Source organism: Bufo bufo, chromosome 7, assembly GCF_905171765.1.
Source record: "Bufo bufo chromosome 7, aBufBuf1.1, whole genome shotgun sequence".
NCBI lineage: Eukaryota > Metazoa > Chordata > Amphibia > Anura > Bufonidae > Bufo > Bufo bufo.
The window spans coordinates 121,944,061-121,961,433 of NC_053395.1; the positions used below are offsets into that span (position 1 = coordinate 121,944,061).

The 17,373-nt window shown below is 48.4% G+C and overlaps 1 protein-coding gene across 1 annotated transcript in view; it reads left to right on the plus strand.

The window, feature by feature from the left end:
* Positions 1-5,369, plus strand: part of PTH2R (parathyroid hormone 2 receptor) — a 745,316-nt gene extending 739,947 nt beyond the window's left edge. Inside the window, exon 8 of the mRNA XM_040441156.1 lies at positions 4,943-5,369. Within this exon, the coding sequence (XP_040297090.1) occupies positions 4,943-5,338 (396 nt within the window). The 3' untranslated portion in view covers positions 5,339-5,369. The remainder of the gene's footprint in view (positions 1-4,942) is intronic.
* Positions 5,370-17,373: the final 12,004 nt, after the last annotated feature.

A 17,373-nucleotide genomic window follows, 5' to 3' on the forward strand; every position in this document is an offset into this window, starting at 1 on the left:
TGAAGCACACTACATCTGCGCGCCTCGGCAGCCAGACCACGCCCCCCTTCCCCGCCTCTTACTGCTCGCCTTCTTCAGTTTAAATGTGATATATGCTTGAAAGTACGTCACACATACAGTAGCGTAGGATTTGAAAGTGTATGCGCAAAAGAAATTCAAAAGGTATTTGGGTTATGGAAACATCACACAGGAGATATCCCGCAGATGATGTCATTGCTGTCACCAGCGGCTAATAAAAAATTACAAGGAATGTCACAGGTATTTGGGAAGAGGAAACGTTATACAGGAGAGATACCACCGGTAATGTCACTGTCCAAAGCGTGTACGTAAAAAAAAGTACACTGGATGTCACAGATATTTTTTGTATGCGCACACTTTACACTGGAGATGTGGCACAGCTAATCTCACTGTCCGCAGCGGACACCATCTATTAACAAAGTACACTAGATGTCACAGATATTTTTTGGATGTGCACACTTTACACTGGAGATGTGGCGCGGATAATTTAACTGTCCGCGGCGGACACCGTCTATTAAAAAAGTACACTGGATGTCACTGATATTTTAGGGATGCGCACACTTTACACTGGAGATGTGGCGTGGATATTTTAACCGTCCGCAGCGGACACCATCTATTAAAAAAGTACACTGGATGTCACTGATATTTTAGGGATGCACACACTTTAAACAGGAGATGTGGCGTGGATAATTTAACTGTCCGCAGCAGACACTGTCTACGGAAAAAGTACACTGGATGTCATTGATATTTTAGGGATGTGCATACTTTAAACAGGAGATGTGGCGCGGATAATTTAACTGTCCGCAGCGGACACCGTCTACGGAAAAATTACACTGGATGTCACTGATATTTTAGGGATGCGCACACTTTAAACAGAAGATGTGGTGCGGATAATTTAACTGTCCGCAGCGGCCTATTAGACGCTATTTAGTGCAGGATGCGCTAAAAATATATATTGCTGCTGTCACACACAATAGTCCTTAAAGGGCTTCTGTCACCCCCAAAACACATTTTTTTTTTGGGCTTGTTAAAATCCTTATTTAACGACTATTTCCTATATAGGGCTCTTACCTTTGTCTGTGGCTTCTTTTCCTTAAAAATCGATCTTTTAAAATATGCAAATCACTTCACTACCAGCAAGTCTACTTGCTGGTAGCCACCGCAAAAAAACCACCCCCTCCTCCAGTTGATTGACAGGGCCAGGGAGCGATCTCCTCCTCCGGCTGGCCCTGTCAGCATTTCAAATCCCACGCCTGTCTTCATTTGGCGCAGGCGCACTGAGAGGAGGACGCTCGCCTCCTCAGCACTCCCTCAGTGCGCCTGCGCCAATGACATCTTCTCTTTCGGTGACGTCATATTTTGCATATTTTAAAAGATCGATTTTTAAGGAAAAGAAGCCACAGACAAAGGTAAGAGCCCTATATAGGGATAGTCGTTAAATAAGGATTTTAACAAGCCATTTAAAAGTTCTCTGAAAAGTCTCTGAAAAGGTTTTCTAATAAAAATCTTCCAATAACACTCCCTACACACTGTCCCGTCCTATGCACAGCTCTCCCTAAGACTGAGCAATTTAGCTCAGGTTGCGCTACAAACATATATTGCTGCTGTCACACACATTAGTCCTTTAAAGGACTTTTGGGTCTCTGAAAAGTTTTTGTAATAAAAATCTTCCAATAAAACTCCCTGCACTGTCTTTGCCTTCCTATGATCTGCTCTCCCTGACTAAGACTGAGCCTTACACGTGTCATCGGGTGCTTTATAGCACCCAATTACACGTTCCAGACAGCCAATCACTGTAATTCCAGTAGCCAACATGGCTGCAGCATTACAGTGCGTGCCAGTACCTCTCTGCATGTTTATTGGCTGCGCAGCAGCCAAGAAACATGCGGGAAGGAGACTCGAGCATTGCGCTCGAGCACATGCGGTACTCAGCTAAGTACCACCATCTGCTGAGCATCGAGATGCTCGAGCCGAACTAGTGTTTAGCCGAGCATGCTCGATCAACATTAGTATTGATCCAAGGGTTGTCAGTCTCAAAAATGGCAGCCCTAGCCGACACTGCTCTCCCTAACAGCCGGGAGGTCAGCACAGCTTGTAGTGTCACGGCTGTGTCATGGTCTGGTGGTAGTGGACCGTGAAACTTTTGCCATGCATGCTTGTTGCCCACGGCAACGTGTAGTTGTTAGCATGTTTACACACTTCCTTTTTATGGTTGTTGTCCCTTCCCATTCTGGTGGGTATGGGGTTAAAGTGTGAGTAAGGTGGAGCTGGGTGTGGGCTCTTATAGTACTTGGGCTTGGAGCCTGAGGTTAGGGGGACCTCAGCTTCTTGTGGAGCTGGAGTAATGCTGCCATCCTTGACCTTACCGTCTGTCCAGTTTGAGGGTCACCTTGTTGGACATAGATTGTCATCCCTTATGTATCTTCCATGTTCACTACCTTACCTGTGTTGATGTTTGGTGTGGGTTTATGTTCAGGGTGTGATGTACGTCTTGTTGTAGCTTCATTTCTGGTCTTTTGGTGTTGTTCGTCCAGCATGTATGCAAAGCATTTCCCTGTGTGTTGTGCCTCCGGTGAGGGGGATCCTGGGTTCCTCGGAGGGGGAACCGCATTGACTACCTGCCTGCGGATGTGGGCTCCAGGGATTCCCGGAGGGGGAATCACAAGTCATCAGCAGTTGTTGTTTCAGCTAGTTGTTGTTGCAGGTAAGTGCTGTTGTTCCAGTGTGTGTTCTTTTGGCTGGGTGCTTACCTGCCAATCTGGTTTATGCTACTGTCTGCTTCTTTCTTGTTACTAGGCCTGCTGGAGACTCCGATTCATCCATGTCGTGGATGAACAGGTTGTATCCTAGCCCTGACATTATTACCAGGGATCTCTAGGGTTAGAAGGGCCTGAGGTTACGGGTATGGGCCCTCCCACCATTAGGGTTCGCTCATACAGTTAGGAGGTCAGGGCTAGGATTTAGGGATGTGTTAGAAGGTGACCTGCTCCCTTTATTCCTGGTCTCCAGGCCTAGTGGCATATCCCGTCAACCTACAATGTACGGTGTGGAGTTTCCCCCCACTCCCCACCGTGATAAGTAGTCAGAGGATGGTAGTGCAGGTATGTGTAGACAGCTATTAGTTATAGGGTATTTGATAATCAGGAAGACAAATAGAATAATTTGTCACCAAGACCGCGCATTAACTGAATGTTTTCTTGTCTCCCTGGTGCCAAGGTTTGACATGAGATGGAACAGCTGTATAGGGGCTGGGAAGGGCTGGTAACGACCCAGCTCTCATGGTACAGTACATAGTGGAACCGAATACAGAATGCATGGTAGTTGGAGGATCCTTAATGATAATTTCAAAGAACACGTTTGCAAGTTTCAGGAATGGTCCTCCAAGCTAGCATTCTCTGGAATACTGCCTGCGCCATGCACGACACAGGAAAGGCAGTGGAAGCTCAGGGAGCTAGATTCCAGGCTTAAGTCCTGGTTTAGGGCAGAAGGATTTGGGTTCCTAGAGCACTGGGCTGACTTTTCATTGGGGTACAAACTGTATTCTAAGGATATTTTGCACCTGAATGGAAAGGGGTTTGTTGTGCTAGAGGAAAAGATTTGACCTGGGCAGTATTTGAACTAGGTATGAGGAGGGTGGGTATGGCAGAAAGTGAAGCTCAGAGAGGGGTCAGAATATATTGGTGGGTGTAGAAATGGATTATGGTGATTTATTAAGGCCTTGGATAAAGAGATGCACATGTTACAAATCAACAAAAACCAAGGTGTCACAAAATCTGAAGAATTGACATTCTGGGAACTGAATGTTGAAAATTAAATATTCACAATTACTAGAGAGCAAGCAATCAAAATAGGGTAGCTGGAGTTTATTTTATTGGAGTAACACATGGATGAAGTTATTGTAGCTGAGACATGGCTGGTCTATTTAAATGGCAGGGGTGTTAATATTGAGAATTTTGACACTCTTCTAAGGAAAGCACGATATTGTAATGTATTAAACAACACATGGACTTGCAAGACAGGGATGTAATATAACCACATTACAAAGCTTTGGTGCAGCCTAATCTTGGATATGAAGTTCAGTTCTGGTTACTAATTCATGTAAAGGGTGTCCTGGAGCTAGAAAAGTACTGTATGTACAAAGAAGATCAACTAAACTGATAAGAGTTTTAGTTCTGAGGAAGGATTAAAAGAATGAACTTGATTTAGTCCTGAGAGGTGGTGTCTAAGAGTAGACATGACTAACCTATATAAATATATAAATGGGCCGTACAAAAAATATGGTGAAAAGCTGTTCCATGTAAAATTCCTTCAAAGAACAGGGCCAAGAAGAAAAATATCAGTCTCCAGAGGTGTCAAGGCTTCTTTACTGTATGAACTATAAATCTGTGGAATAGACTACCTCAGGAGGGGGTCATAGCAGAAACAGTGGACAGTTTAAAAAAAGGCATAGATGATTTATTAACATTAATGCTTATGAAAATATGTAGAAGTCTTCTTCTCACTGCAAATTTCTAAAATTCAAATCCTCACCCATCCGTGGGTTGAACCTGATGGACTTACGTCTTTTTTCAACCATACTATGTAACTTTTTAAGTCTTCATTTACCATTGGCCAGGGCCTATTTTTTTTTTTTTTTTTATAAAACCAGCTCCAGCAACATGCTCTGTATTCTTCCTGTACACGTCAAACAAATAGTGAGGTGGTCTGATTATGAATCTTTTCTATTACTGCTTTATACCTAAGATAATTCAGTGCAACTAATGTGTCCATTTTTATTCTATAGTATAAGTTAGACATGTGTAAGCAACGGGGGCTATCCATAGTATTCAGTATATTGGGCAGACTAGATGGGCCAAATGGTTCTTATCTGCCGACACATTCTATGTTTCTATGTGATAATTTTTTCCTATACTTTGTTCTTCAGGTTCAAACAGAAATTAAGAAAACATGGACCAGATGGAATCTTGCTTTTGACTGGAAAAGCACAACACACTGTGGTAACTTCAGGTATGGATCTGTCCTGACAAATATGACCCACAGCACTAGCAGCCAGTCACAAATGGTAACCAACTCTCGTATGGTATTGATCTCCAGCAAAGTCAGTCGAAGTGTCAGCAAACAAGTTGATGGACATATGAATTTGCCTGGGTATGTTAGAAGTAATTCTGATCAGGAATGTTTGCCTCAGTGGATCCAAGAAGAGGCCAACGAGGATGACGAAAAACAAGTTGATGATATATCCTTAAAGGAAACATTAAGGCCATTACAAATGAACACCGAGGCTGAGATTAACAGAAATCATTTGGAAGAAACACTGTAATCAATGGTTTCAAAATATGGCCCCAAGAATATTATACCTAAAACGGGTACTTTATGTCATTTTTTTTTATTTTCCTATTATTATTCATGCAGTGTTAAACTTTTTGTAAATTATTACTGCATGACTCAATGGAGATGCATCTTTGTATAGACTGGGAAAAAGCACAATTACATTTGTCTAAAAGAGAAAAAACATAGAGATGGGTCCTTCTTTACCTTTCCTCTTTGGTGTACATGTTTTGGTATGGTATGTGTGTTACAAGATCGACAGCTTTTCAAAACATCATGATTTTGCAATATTGCGTCTCAGGGTGTCTATCCTATACATGTCTATGTGCAGCCAACCTGTGGTTTTGTGGTGGGTTTAGCTAGGTCTGTCACAATATTGGAGTCCTTAACCGAATTAGAGCTAATGTAAGGGTGGACAAATTTATATACAAAGAAAGCAAAACTATTAAGAAGAATCTATATTAAATATAAAGATTTTTACTGTTATGGCAAATGCATATTCATATTAACAATGTTGTATTTTCATTGCTTGAAATAAAAGACTGTGGTATTTGTTAAATCATTACAAGTACTTTTGATTTCAACAGATAATATAAGAACAAAGCTAGGTTTCCACGCAGTGGAATTGATGGGGCTACCATGTGTGGCCACAGTCCTGCCCACCCTCAGGCGCCGATAGTCACATGATTTTTAAGATATGATGGCCACATGATTCTTCAGTTAACCCCCAAAATTTGTGTAGCCACTTGCTGGTGGGCAGGACGTTGGCTGGACCTGGAAACTTTATTGCGGCTGCTACATTGAAACCCATCATTATTATTATTATTTATTAATATTATTACAACACCATTCATTCCATAGCGCTGTACATATAAAAAGGGGTATACATACATAATACACACAATTTCACTAAGCTTGAACAAGACGAGTTACAAACTGGTACAGAAGGAGAGAGGGCCCTGCCCGTGAGGTCTTACAATCTACATGGTATGGGAGAAGGACACAGTAGATGAGGGTGAAGCTGGTCATGGCGTAATAGAGGCAGCAGGGTCATTGGTTGTAGGCTTGTCTGAAGAGGCGGGTTTCTAGGTTTCTTTTGAAGGATTCCACTGTAGGTAAGAGTCTGATATGTTGGGGTAGCGAGTTCCAGAGAATGGGGGATGCACAGGAGAAATCTTGGAGGTATGAACAAAACATTAGGATAGCGGCCATGTTTGCTATATGATCACTACAACTAACTTAATACATAAATTTTGCTTAGATAAGATTGCATAAAATATCTGGGCAGCTCACCAGTGGGTCACTCTCCTCTTCCTCCTTTGGCAGCTGCCCCCCTTCCCTCTGACTTGTATGGCTCCATTGTCTGGAAGAGAGGTACATACAGGAATATTAAAAACAGCAGCTGGTTAAAAGCTGTGTTCTCAGTAGTTGCTGCCCACTGTCACCACAGTCTAGACCAGGGGTAGTCAACTATTGTGAAACTACAACTCCCAGCAAACAAATTTGCTATGCTCTTCTTAGAACTCTCATAGAAATACAGTTGCAAGAAAAAGTATGTGAACCCTTTGGAATGATATGGATTTCTGCACAAATTGGTCATAAAATGTGGTCTGATCTTCATCTAAGTCACAACAATAGACAATCACAGTCTGCCTAAACTAATAACACACAAAGAATTAAATGTTACCATGTTTTTATTGAACACACCATGTAGACATTTACAGTGCAGGTGGAAAAAGTATTTGAAACCTTTACTTTAATAACTGTTTGAACCTCCTTTCGCAGCAATAACTTCAAACAAACGTTTCCTGTAGTTGCAGATCAGACGTGCACAAGGTTCAGGAGTAATTCTTGACCATTCCTCTTTACAGAACTGTTCCAGTTCAGCAATATTCTTGGGATGTCTGGTGTGAATCGTTTTCTTGAGGTCATGCCACAGCATCTCAATCGGGCTGAGGTCAGGACTCTGACTGGGCCACTCGAAAAGGCGTATTTTCTTCTGTCTAAGCCATTTTGTTGTTGATTTACTTCTATGCTTTGGGTCGTTGTCCTGTTGCAACATCCATCTTCTGTTGAACTTCAGCTGGTGGACAGATGGCCTTAAGTTCTCCTGCAAAATATCTTGATAAACTTTGGAATTCATTTTTCCTTCGATGATAGCAATCCGTCCAGGCCCTGATGCAGCAAAGCAGCCCCAAACCATGATGCCCCACCACCATACTTCACAGTTGGGATGAGGTTTTGATGTTGGTGTGCTGTGCCTCTTTTTCTCCACACATAGTGTTGTGTGTTTCTTCAAAACAACTCAAATTTGGTTTCATCTGTCCACAGAATATTTTGCCAGTACTGCTGTGGAACATCCAGGTGCTCTTGTGCAAACTGTAAACGTGCAGCAATGGTTTTTTTTTTGGACAGTAGTGGCTTCCTCTGTGGTATCCTCCCATGAAATCCATTCTTATTTAGTGTTTTACGTGTCGTAGATTCGCTAACAGGGATGTTAGCATATGCCAGAGACTTTTGTAAGTCTTTAGCTGACACTCTAGGATTCTTCTTCACCTCATTGAGCAGTCTGCGCTGTGCTCTTGGAGTCATCTTTACAGGATGGCCACTCCTAGGGAGAGTAGCAGCAGTGCTGAACTTTCCCCATTTAAAGACAATTTGTCTTTCCGTGGACTGATGAACAGCAAGACTTTTGGAGATACTTTTATAACCCTTTCCAGCTTTATGCAAGTCAACAATTCTTAATCGGAGGTCTTCTGAGAGCTCTTTTGTGCAAGCTATTATTCACATCAGGCAATGATTCTTGTGAAAAGCAAACCCAGACCTGGTGTTTGTTTATTATAAGGCAGGACAGCTGTAACCAACACCTCCAATCTCATATTATTGATTGGAATCCAGTTGGCTGACACCTCACTCCAATAAGCTCTTGGAGATCTCATTAGTAGAGTTGAGCGAACACCTGGATGTTCGGGTTCGAGAAGTTCGGCCGAACTTCACGAAAATGTTCGGGTTCGGGATCCGAACTCGACCCGAACTTCGCCCCGAACCCTATTGAAGTCAATGGGGACCCGAACTTTTCGGCACTAAAAAGGCTGTAAAATAGCCCAGGAAAGGGCTAGAGGGCTGCAAAAGGCAGCAAAATGTAGGTAAATCCCCTGCAAACAAATGTGGATAGGGAAATGAATAAAAATAAAATTAAAAAAATTAACCAATATCAATTGGAGAGAGGTCCCATAGCAGAGAATCAGGCTTCATGTCACCCACCACTGGAACAGGCCACTTTCAGATATTTAGGCCCCGGCACCCAGACAGAGGAGAGAGGTCCCATAGCAGAGATTCAGGCTTGGGTGTGTCTGGTGTCTGCAGCTGAGGTAAAAGGGTGTGTCTGCTGCAGCTCCTGAACCTCCACAGCACAGGCCTCTCCGGGGAGTTTCCTACCATCTGCTCCCCAGGAGGAGTTTTAGGCTTGCGGGGGAGTGTGACACCTTTTCCCCCAGCCCAGGCCCTGCCTCTCCCTAGGGAGCTGGTGGGGTCCTGTGGCCATGAGCTCCCGGAAGGGTGCCCCTGCTCCCCGGCTTGGGTCGGAGGGGAGCATGGACGGGCGGCGACCGACTCTGAGCGATGGCGGCGAGGGGGTGAAAACATCTGGACGCGGTGGTAGCCAAGTCCCCCCTGAGGACCCGAAGACATCAAAAGGAAAAAGGCTACCAACAGGAAGCCGAGAGGTGTCGTCCCAGGTAGGTTGGGGGTCTCGGTGGGAGGGAGAGAGTACCCTCACCTACAGCTCTCGTATAGCTGCCCACCTGCGAGAATACGATGAGCTGGGACGGCACCTCAAAGCCGTAAGGAAGGATCTGAAGGAGACGAGGGCCAGGTCCACTATCTCCTCTAATTCGAAGAGGCCCCCACTCAGAGAAAAAATTAGGGTCCTGAAAGAGGACCTGGAGGCCTCCCTGAAGCGGCAGGACCAGTTGCTTGAGGGCAGTGGGCCCTTCAGAGAAAAGTTATTAAACGGGGATCGATTTAGGGAGATGGAGGCTGCGAGGAGAGGGGAGCCGTGCGGGGGTGTGGAGAGCGAGGTGGAGGAGTTGGAAAACTCCAAATCTCTGGCATCCCAGGCAGGTCCCCAAACCTCGCAGTCTGAACCGGCCCTCCCGGTAACCCCAGTAACGGAGGCATACAGTGGCATTCCGCCAGAGCAAGAACAATTGCGCTTACCAGCATTGCCATCTTCGGATGAGGCATCAGCTATGGAGGGCAGCGATGAGGATGGTGGTCTGCTAAGAGAGATCCGGATGTTGGAGTCGCCCGCGGTGGACTTTCGGGGTTTTGCATTCGGAGAAGACCTGCTGGACGAGGACGAGAGCTGCGGCAAGAAGAAAAAGAACAAGAAGAACAAGAAAAAGAGTGAAGAAAACATCCAGACACGTTATGTCTATACACGCTTGGTGGGGGCTGAAAAGTCCTCACCAGGCGTGTATCCCGCTAAACTCCCTGGCTCTGCATCTGAGGTGGTGCCTGAGCAGAGGAGCGGGGAGATTGTGCAGCCCAAAATGGCCCCGGACGCCGTCCCTGCATGCGGGGGCAGGGAGAAGGTGCTGGCAGATAGAGGGAACCGACAGTCACCCATTGAAAGTGGGGGGGGCGGGCAAAAACATCGGGAGGCCCCGCCCACCACTCTGCCAGCCGCTCTGCCCACCGCTCTGGCTGCCGCCCTGCCTGCCGTTCAGGTATGTGGGGTGGTACTGGGGCGGTGTGATGATGAGGTCACCGTCCCTCCTACCTGGGGCAGTGATAGTTCTAGGTCCCCGCCTGCAGCTGCCAACGTGCGGCGGGGATCAAGGGAGGCGGCGGCGGTGAATGAAGCAGGAGGCGTGGCCGGGGGTGTGTCTGGAGGTGCTTCTGGACGCACTCCCGTAGCTGAAGAAAGTGCAGGTGCAGGCAGTAAACGCCTGCGTATTGAAGAGTCGGGGGCCGGAGCTGCCGGGGAGGATATGACTACGGCGCTCCGGTCCACTAAGAAAGGTTGTGTTGCACCAGAACAGGTGGCCATGTACATTGCCACTGGACACGCCCCCTCTGTCTCCGCCTCCTCCTCCAGCGCTGAATTAAGTGCTGGGGAGGGGAGGAGTGTGATGATCACTGCCCAGGTCTCAAGGGCAGCAGGGGGGGGCTTGACCAGTGGCAATGAGGGTGGCAAGGAGCATAGTAGAGAAAAAAATGATAAGGCAAATAATAATAAAAAAAAAAATGGTAAAATGACACCTGCTGCACCTGCTGCACCTGCTGCACCAGCTGTCCCAGCAGAGAGAAAGGGTGCATGTGAGCAGGGTAGTGGTAGGGGTGTTGGTGGAGGTGTTGCATCTGGTCCCAAAGGTGGGATGGATGCTGGGAGTCAGCGGACCGTCGCTGAGAAAGCGATGGCTGCGGCTCCTGGTGTCCGCCCTCCGGAGGGGTCCGGTGTGGTGTCTGGTGCTAGTGTAGTGGGGGGGGGCGGTTCGGTTGCCCCTCCTGCGGCCGTAACACCTGGCAGAAGTTATGCCAGTGTGGCTGCGGCCGTGGGGGGGGAGGGGCTATCCTCGTTGGCTTCCTCATTCCCAGGAGTCGCGGTTGGTGACTTGCAGCGGCGGCTCCTGGAGGCCCTGAAAAAGGGGGAGAGTTCAATGACAGTAGAGGGTGAGAAGGTGGACCTATCCTTATGGATAGACAGGCATGGCCTGCGAGCTTTCCGAGAGGAAAGGGGGGGAGAGACCACCTGGTCCCTGCCCACAACCGGCCCTGGGACCAGACGGAATGTAGTCTGTCTCAAGTGGAGAAGCAATGATGCCTGCCCTACGAGAAAGAGGGTGGTGGAGCTCCTGCTTGAGATGGGTTTCAGGGTGGCTGACATCTTCGCCCTGATACATCCCTATGGTTCCAGGGAGTTTGACATCAGCTTTGCCCGGCCGGAGGGCCTAGAGCTTTTCTGGTCCGGGTATGAGCTGGTGAAGAACTTACCGGATTGGAAGGGTTTTTTCGCTCAGGCGATAACCCGGCAGAACAACGTCAAGAAAGTGACCGTTTTGACCCGTAATGAATCGCTTTCTTGCGTTGATATTCTGACGTGGCTAAGTAGGTATGGGGACGTCCAAGGTGTACCATCGAAAAACCTGGACGAATTTGGCATTTGGTCGGGAGCCTGGACTTTCAATGTGAAGTTGAAATGTCTAGGAAGCATGGTTTCCCACATTCCATCCTCTGCCTTCATCGGCCGGGATAGGATTCTTGTTTTCTACAGGGGGCAGCCTAAGCTCTGTCACAAGTGCGGCAGCCCTTCACACTTCAGCGCCAGCTGCCAAGTGCAGAAGTGCGCGTTGTGTGGAGGGACAGGTCACCTTGCCGCATCTTGTGTGGAAATTAGGTGCAACTTGTGTGGTGTGCTCGGACACCCATTTAGTCGCTGTCCCCTCTCAGAGGTCAATGCGGCCCGAGCTCACGCAGGAGTGGGCCGGGAGGTCTCTTCGGCTGAGGCGGGTGCTGGCGGAGACAATCGAGTTAAGGGGTCAGTGAAGACCAAGAGCGATCCGTCCCGGCAGAGGCGGAGGGAGAGGCGCCAGGCGGAGAGGGAACAGAAGGAACCCCACCAAAATGGGGTGATGTCTGCCCCTCCCCAAGTGGCGGGCTCCCGTAGTTCGGAGACCCTAGGGGACAGGGAGCTAAGTGTGGAGATCAGGAGACTAGACCGGGCCGATGAGACCCAGTCTTCAAACTACGAAAGTGCAGAGGGTAGTGAGACTGGGTCTAATATCAATAGACGGAAACGGTTCTCAAAAAAAAAGAGCCCGACCAAAGTAGCCAGGGAAGGCGTAACTGGCTCCCCTCTTGAGCTCTCCAACCGGTATCTCACTTTGGATGACACCTCTGCCTCCTCTTCATGCGGGGAGGAGGTAAGAAGTGGGGTACCGGGGGCGAAGGTGGGAGGGCTTCCAGGAGGCCCCGTGCCCCTCTCTGGTGTGGATGTAAGGTCCCCAGAAGAGGAGGCAAATCTGATTCCTGGAACTGAGAAAGACAGGGGCGGTACGCAAGAGGGAGCGGTGGTGACAGATGGAATGGACACCACCGTCTCTCTCAAAAGAGGACGCGCCGCCTTAGAGGATAGCCCCGGGAGGGGTAAGAGGGTCGGGAAGGAAGGAGGACATTCAGCTTAAACACCAAGTATGGCGGTACCTACTCAGCTGACACTGGCGACCATTAATGTCGCCAGCGTTAAATCTGATGCGGCTCGCTACACAGCCTTTGATTTTTTCAGCCGAGTTGAAGCTGATGTTTTATTTTTGCAGGAGACCAGACTGTCAAACTTGGCAGAAGTCCACAAGGCGAAGAGGGAGTGGAGATCTGGGCCCTCCTTCTGGTCTCTTGCGGCTGAGTCGTATAGCGGAGTGGCGGTTCTTTTCACCGTACCGGTAGAATGCCGACGGGTGGTTGAGCTGGAAATGGGGAGGTGTTTGATCTTGGATATCCTCATGAAGGGACAGGAACTGCGCCTGATCAATATCTATGGGCCCCAGTCCAGGTGGGACAGGAAATGTCTCTTTATGAGGATCAAGCCTTTCCTTTTTACAAGCCGGCAAGTGGTCTTTGGTGGGGACTTTAACACCATCATAAGGTCCCAAGATAGGGGAGGCACCAGAAACCCGCTGGCTTATGATAGTATAGCTTTAAATAGCATAGCTAGTGAGGCTTGTCTGGTGGATGTCCACATTAGGCACACCCCAGACCACGGGGGTTTCACTTTCTATAGAGGAGATAGGATTAGGTCTAGAATAGACAGGTTTTTTTTGAAGGAGGAGGCTACTTTCTCGCCCTTGAGGGTTGTGGAGGTAGAATTCTCCGACCACTGTCTGATTATGTTCTCTCTGAATATTTCAGAATCCCCCCAAATGGGAAGAGGTTACTGGAAGCTGAATGCGGGAGTCCTGGAGGAAGCAGAGGTAAGACAATCCTTTGAGGACTTTCTTCAGAGTCAGGTAGCTTTGCTGGATCTCTGTGACACTAAGTCAGAGTGGTGGGAGATATTCAAAGACCGGGCCGCAAAATTCTTCCGCCAGCTCTCGAGCCTCAGGTCCCTGGACAGGTACCGCCTGTATCAGGGTCTGAGGAGGAAACTCGAAGATCTGGTCTCGACTGGAGGTAGCCGCGAGGATATCTCCAGGGTGAAATCTTTGCTCAAGAGGTGCCAGTATGATAGGCACACATCTTTAGTTTTTGAAAGGGACTTCGGGAGATACCGCTCGCCCGACCCCTACAGAAACTGTAAGATGTCAGTGAAGAGTAAGTTAGTGACAGGACTGGTTGACAGTACGGGTTCCCTGAACAGGTCCAGATCAGGGATCCTGGAAGTCGTCAGATCCTTTTACTCGTGCCTCTTGGGAAAGAGGGATCTGGATCGGGACAAGATGTCGGATTTCCTGGCTGAAATCACCCCTGAGTCAGAAGCTCACCTCTCTTTTGACGGTTTGGTAGAAGAGATCAGGAAGGAGGAAGTTATCCTGGCGGTGGAAGGGTTAGCTCTGAAGAAGTCGCCAGGCCCGGATGGCTTAACATCCGAGTTTTATAAGACCTTTAAGGACTCTTTATGTCCCCTCTTGACTGAGGTATTCAATGAGTGTCTATCCTCGGGCACTCTGCCTCAGTCAATGAGGAGGTCAGCCCTGATCCTCCTATCAAAAGGTAAAGATCCGAGCCGTATTGAGAACTGGCGTCCCATAGCACTTCTCAATACGGACAGAAAGATTCTGGCCAAGATACTGTTTAACAGGCTGGTGAAATTTGCGCCTCAACTCCTTTCGGTGGCTCAGCATTGCTCGGTTCCAGGCCGCAGCACTTTTAGTGCTGTGCTCGGTGTCCGAGAGGCAGTGGAACAGAGTAGAGCAGGCCACTGGAGGGGGTACATGCTGTCCTTAGATCAAGCAAAGGCATTTGATCGGGTGAACCATGAGTACCTCTGGTCGGTCCTTCTGAAGTATGGCCTGCCGGGGGGGTTTGTCGATTGGTTAAAGATCTTGTATGCGGGGGCGGAGAGTTTCCCGCTTGTGAACGGTTGGTCTGGCTGCCCTTTTGAGGTTGGGTCCGGCGTTCGCCAGGGTTGTCCTTTGAGCCCGCTTTTATACGTGTTCGCGATTGATCCCTTTCTTAAGAGGGTCAATCGTGGACCGTTGGCGGGAGTCGGGATGGATCCGGCGGCGCCGGAAGCCACTCTGAGGTCAGTAGCGTACGCCGACGATGTCACCATTTTCGTGTCCTCGAAAGGGGAGGCGGAATATGTGATGTCTGAGGTGGATCGCTACTCGGAAGCATCCGGGTCCATGATCAACCGGGATAAGTGTGAGAGTCTCTGGCTGGGAGGGGGTGATCCAGCTTTTGATCTCCCGGACACCCTCCCAGGGCCCCAGTCGTCAGCCAAAGTCCTAGGCATCCATTTCGGTCATGGGGATTATCCCACTCAAAATTGGGACGACAGGCTTAAGATCGCCGCTCAGAAGGTCGACCAGTGGAAGGGCTGGTCTTTGACCCTCAGGGAAAGGGTGCACCTGATCAAGGCTTTCCTGCTCCCTCTGCTTATCTATTTGGGCAGTGTGTGTATCTTGCCAGAGCCTCTCTGGACTCGGGTTTACAGTCTGTTCTTCCAGCTCTTATGGGGGAATAGACTGAACCTGATCAAGAGGGAGGTGACTTACCGCACGAGGAGATTAGGGGGGTTATCTATGGTCAACCCCGTGGTGTTTCTTGTAAACACATTTGTTAAAGTAAATCTGGCGAACCTCTGGATGGAGAGGGCTTCTCCGTGGGTAGTCTCCTGCCGGGGGTGGTTTCGGCCTTTCTTCCAGGAATGGGAGACAGGAGGGCAAGTGAAGGACTTGCGTACGCCTCACGGATATCTTCCGGCTTACGTCACCCCGATTCTGAAGGTAATCCGCCGGTGGGGTTTGGAGGTAGGGGAAATCAGGACTCTGTCAAGGAGGTCCCTTGACGAGAGGGTCTTGTTGTCCCACTTCCAGAAGCCCCTGGCCCTCAAGGATTGCCCAAGCCGGGATCTAGACAAGGGGTTACAGTTGCTAAATTCTGCAAGGATCCCCTTGAAGTTTTGGGACTTGGCTTGGCGCTGCTTTCACGGGAGGCTGTATGTAAGGGACAATCTGAAGTACAGGAACTCTGATGAAAGGGGTTGTCCCCGGGAGGAGTGCGGCTCCATACTGGAAAGTATGGAGCACTTCCTGCTCCAGTGTCCCTTTAATACAGAGGTGTACAAACGGGTGGGAGCTTCCATTGGCTGGCCTAGGCTAGCCAGCCTCTCCTATGCGGAGTGGGCCTATGGAGTGCTCAGAGACCTGGACAGAAGGGACCTGTGCACATGTTTTTTAGTTAGCATAGTGGTTAGGTACTACACGTGGAACGCACGGTGTTTAGTTTCAACAAGGCAGAAAGTCCTCCCAGTGGATGAGGTGTGTAGGAACATTCTGGGAGACCTGGTGAAGGTACGTTCTCTCGAGTACGAAAGACTGGGTACCAGGAGGGCCTCTCTCCTCTGGAGAGGTTTTGCTTTTAGCGTACCATAGCCTAGTAGTACTCTTCCTGGTGGTGGGCTGATACTCTCACCCTAGATTTTTGTTTTGGATAAAGTGTATGGTTTTTAAAAGGCTTGCAAAGGCTGAACTTGGTCCTTCGGGAGTGGTTATGTGTGGTTATAGTAATGTTTATTGTATGGTATATTGTATATATTGTGTATATTATGTTGAAGGATAGGGTAAGCGGGGGTTAGTTAGTTAGGTTGGGTGGGTTAGGGTGAGGGGGGGGACACTTACAAAGTGTGGGGAGGCCTACATCAGTCCTGGACTACGCGGACATGGGAGGACATGGGGCGAGGGCTGGATGTGGGTGGTGGAGGTAGGGCTGGCCTCGGACTATGCGGACATGCAGAGGACATGAGGCGGAGGTCAGTCCTGGGGGTTTTAGTTTTAGTTTAGGATAGGGAATGGCTAGGGACAGGTAGGTTACGTTGTAGTTTGTAGTTTGTAGTGTTGTTTATATATATATATAAAAAAAAAAAAATTAAAATTAAAATATATATTTTTTTTTTTGCTTAGGGGCAAGTTGCCTGGAGTTGAGTTACGGCGAAGTAGCCATATTTTCGTTTGAGTTTGATTTTATTCTGTGTTTTATTTCAATTTCTTTGGGTTAGGTTATTTCGGCCGAACCGGCTGGGTAAGTTTTATTTATTTTAGGTTATTTATTGTAGATTGTAGGTTTGTAGTTTTATGTGTAGGTATGAATGTGTGTGTGAATGTGGCTGGGGCAGCTGGAATGCTGTCTATGTTTAAGTTTTGTATGTCTATACTTGTAATTATTTATGTAGCGTTTTGTAATTTTATAATAAAAAAGAGTTCCCATAGCAGAGATTCAGGCTTCATGTCATAGCAGAGAATCAGACTTCATATCACCCACCACTGGAACAGGCCACTGTGAGATATTTTTAGGCCCCGGCACCCAGACACAGGAGAGAGGTCCCATAGCAGAGATTCAGGCATGGGCGTGTCTGTTTCCTGCAGTGAGGTAGAAGGTGTGAGTGCAGCAGCTCCAGGAGACTTCCACCTCGTTAAGGCCCCAGGGACATTTTTCAACACCTTAATCCCCTGGGAGGGACCAGGCTTGTGGGGAGATTTTCCACCTTTCTCCCCAGCCCAGGCCCTGCCTCTCCCTAGGGAGCTGGTAGGGGCCTGGGCTATGCGCTCAGGCAAGGCCCAGGATACTGCTTCTTGAGGTAGGCCGGCGGGAGGTGAGTTACCGGCCTCTGCTCCATCTTCCGCTCCGGGGGTCAGAAGATCAAGCAGGGGTCATGTGGAAGTGTCCTTTGTGGCCCCCAGGGGCGAAGCCGTGAACATCGCCGGCAAGTCCAGGAGGGTGGACGATAACCCTCCTAAAGGTATGCGGGGTGCTCCTGGAGGTGGGTCGGGTTTGGTGGAAGCCGACTGGGGTACTATGAGGCCCAGG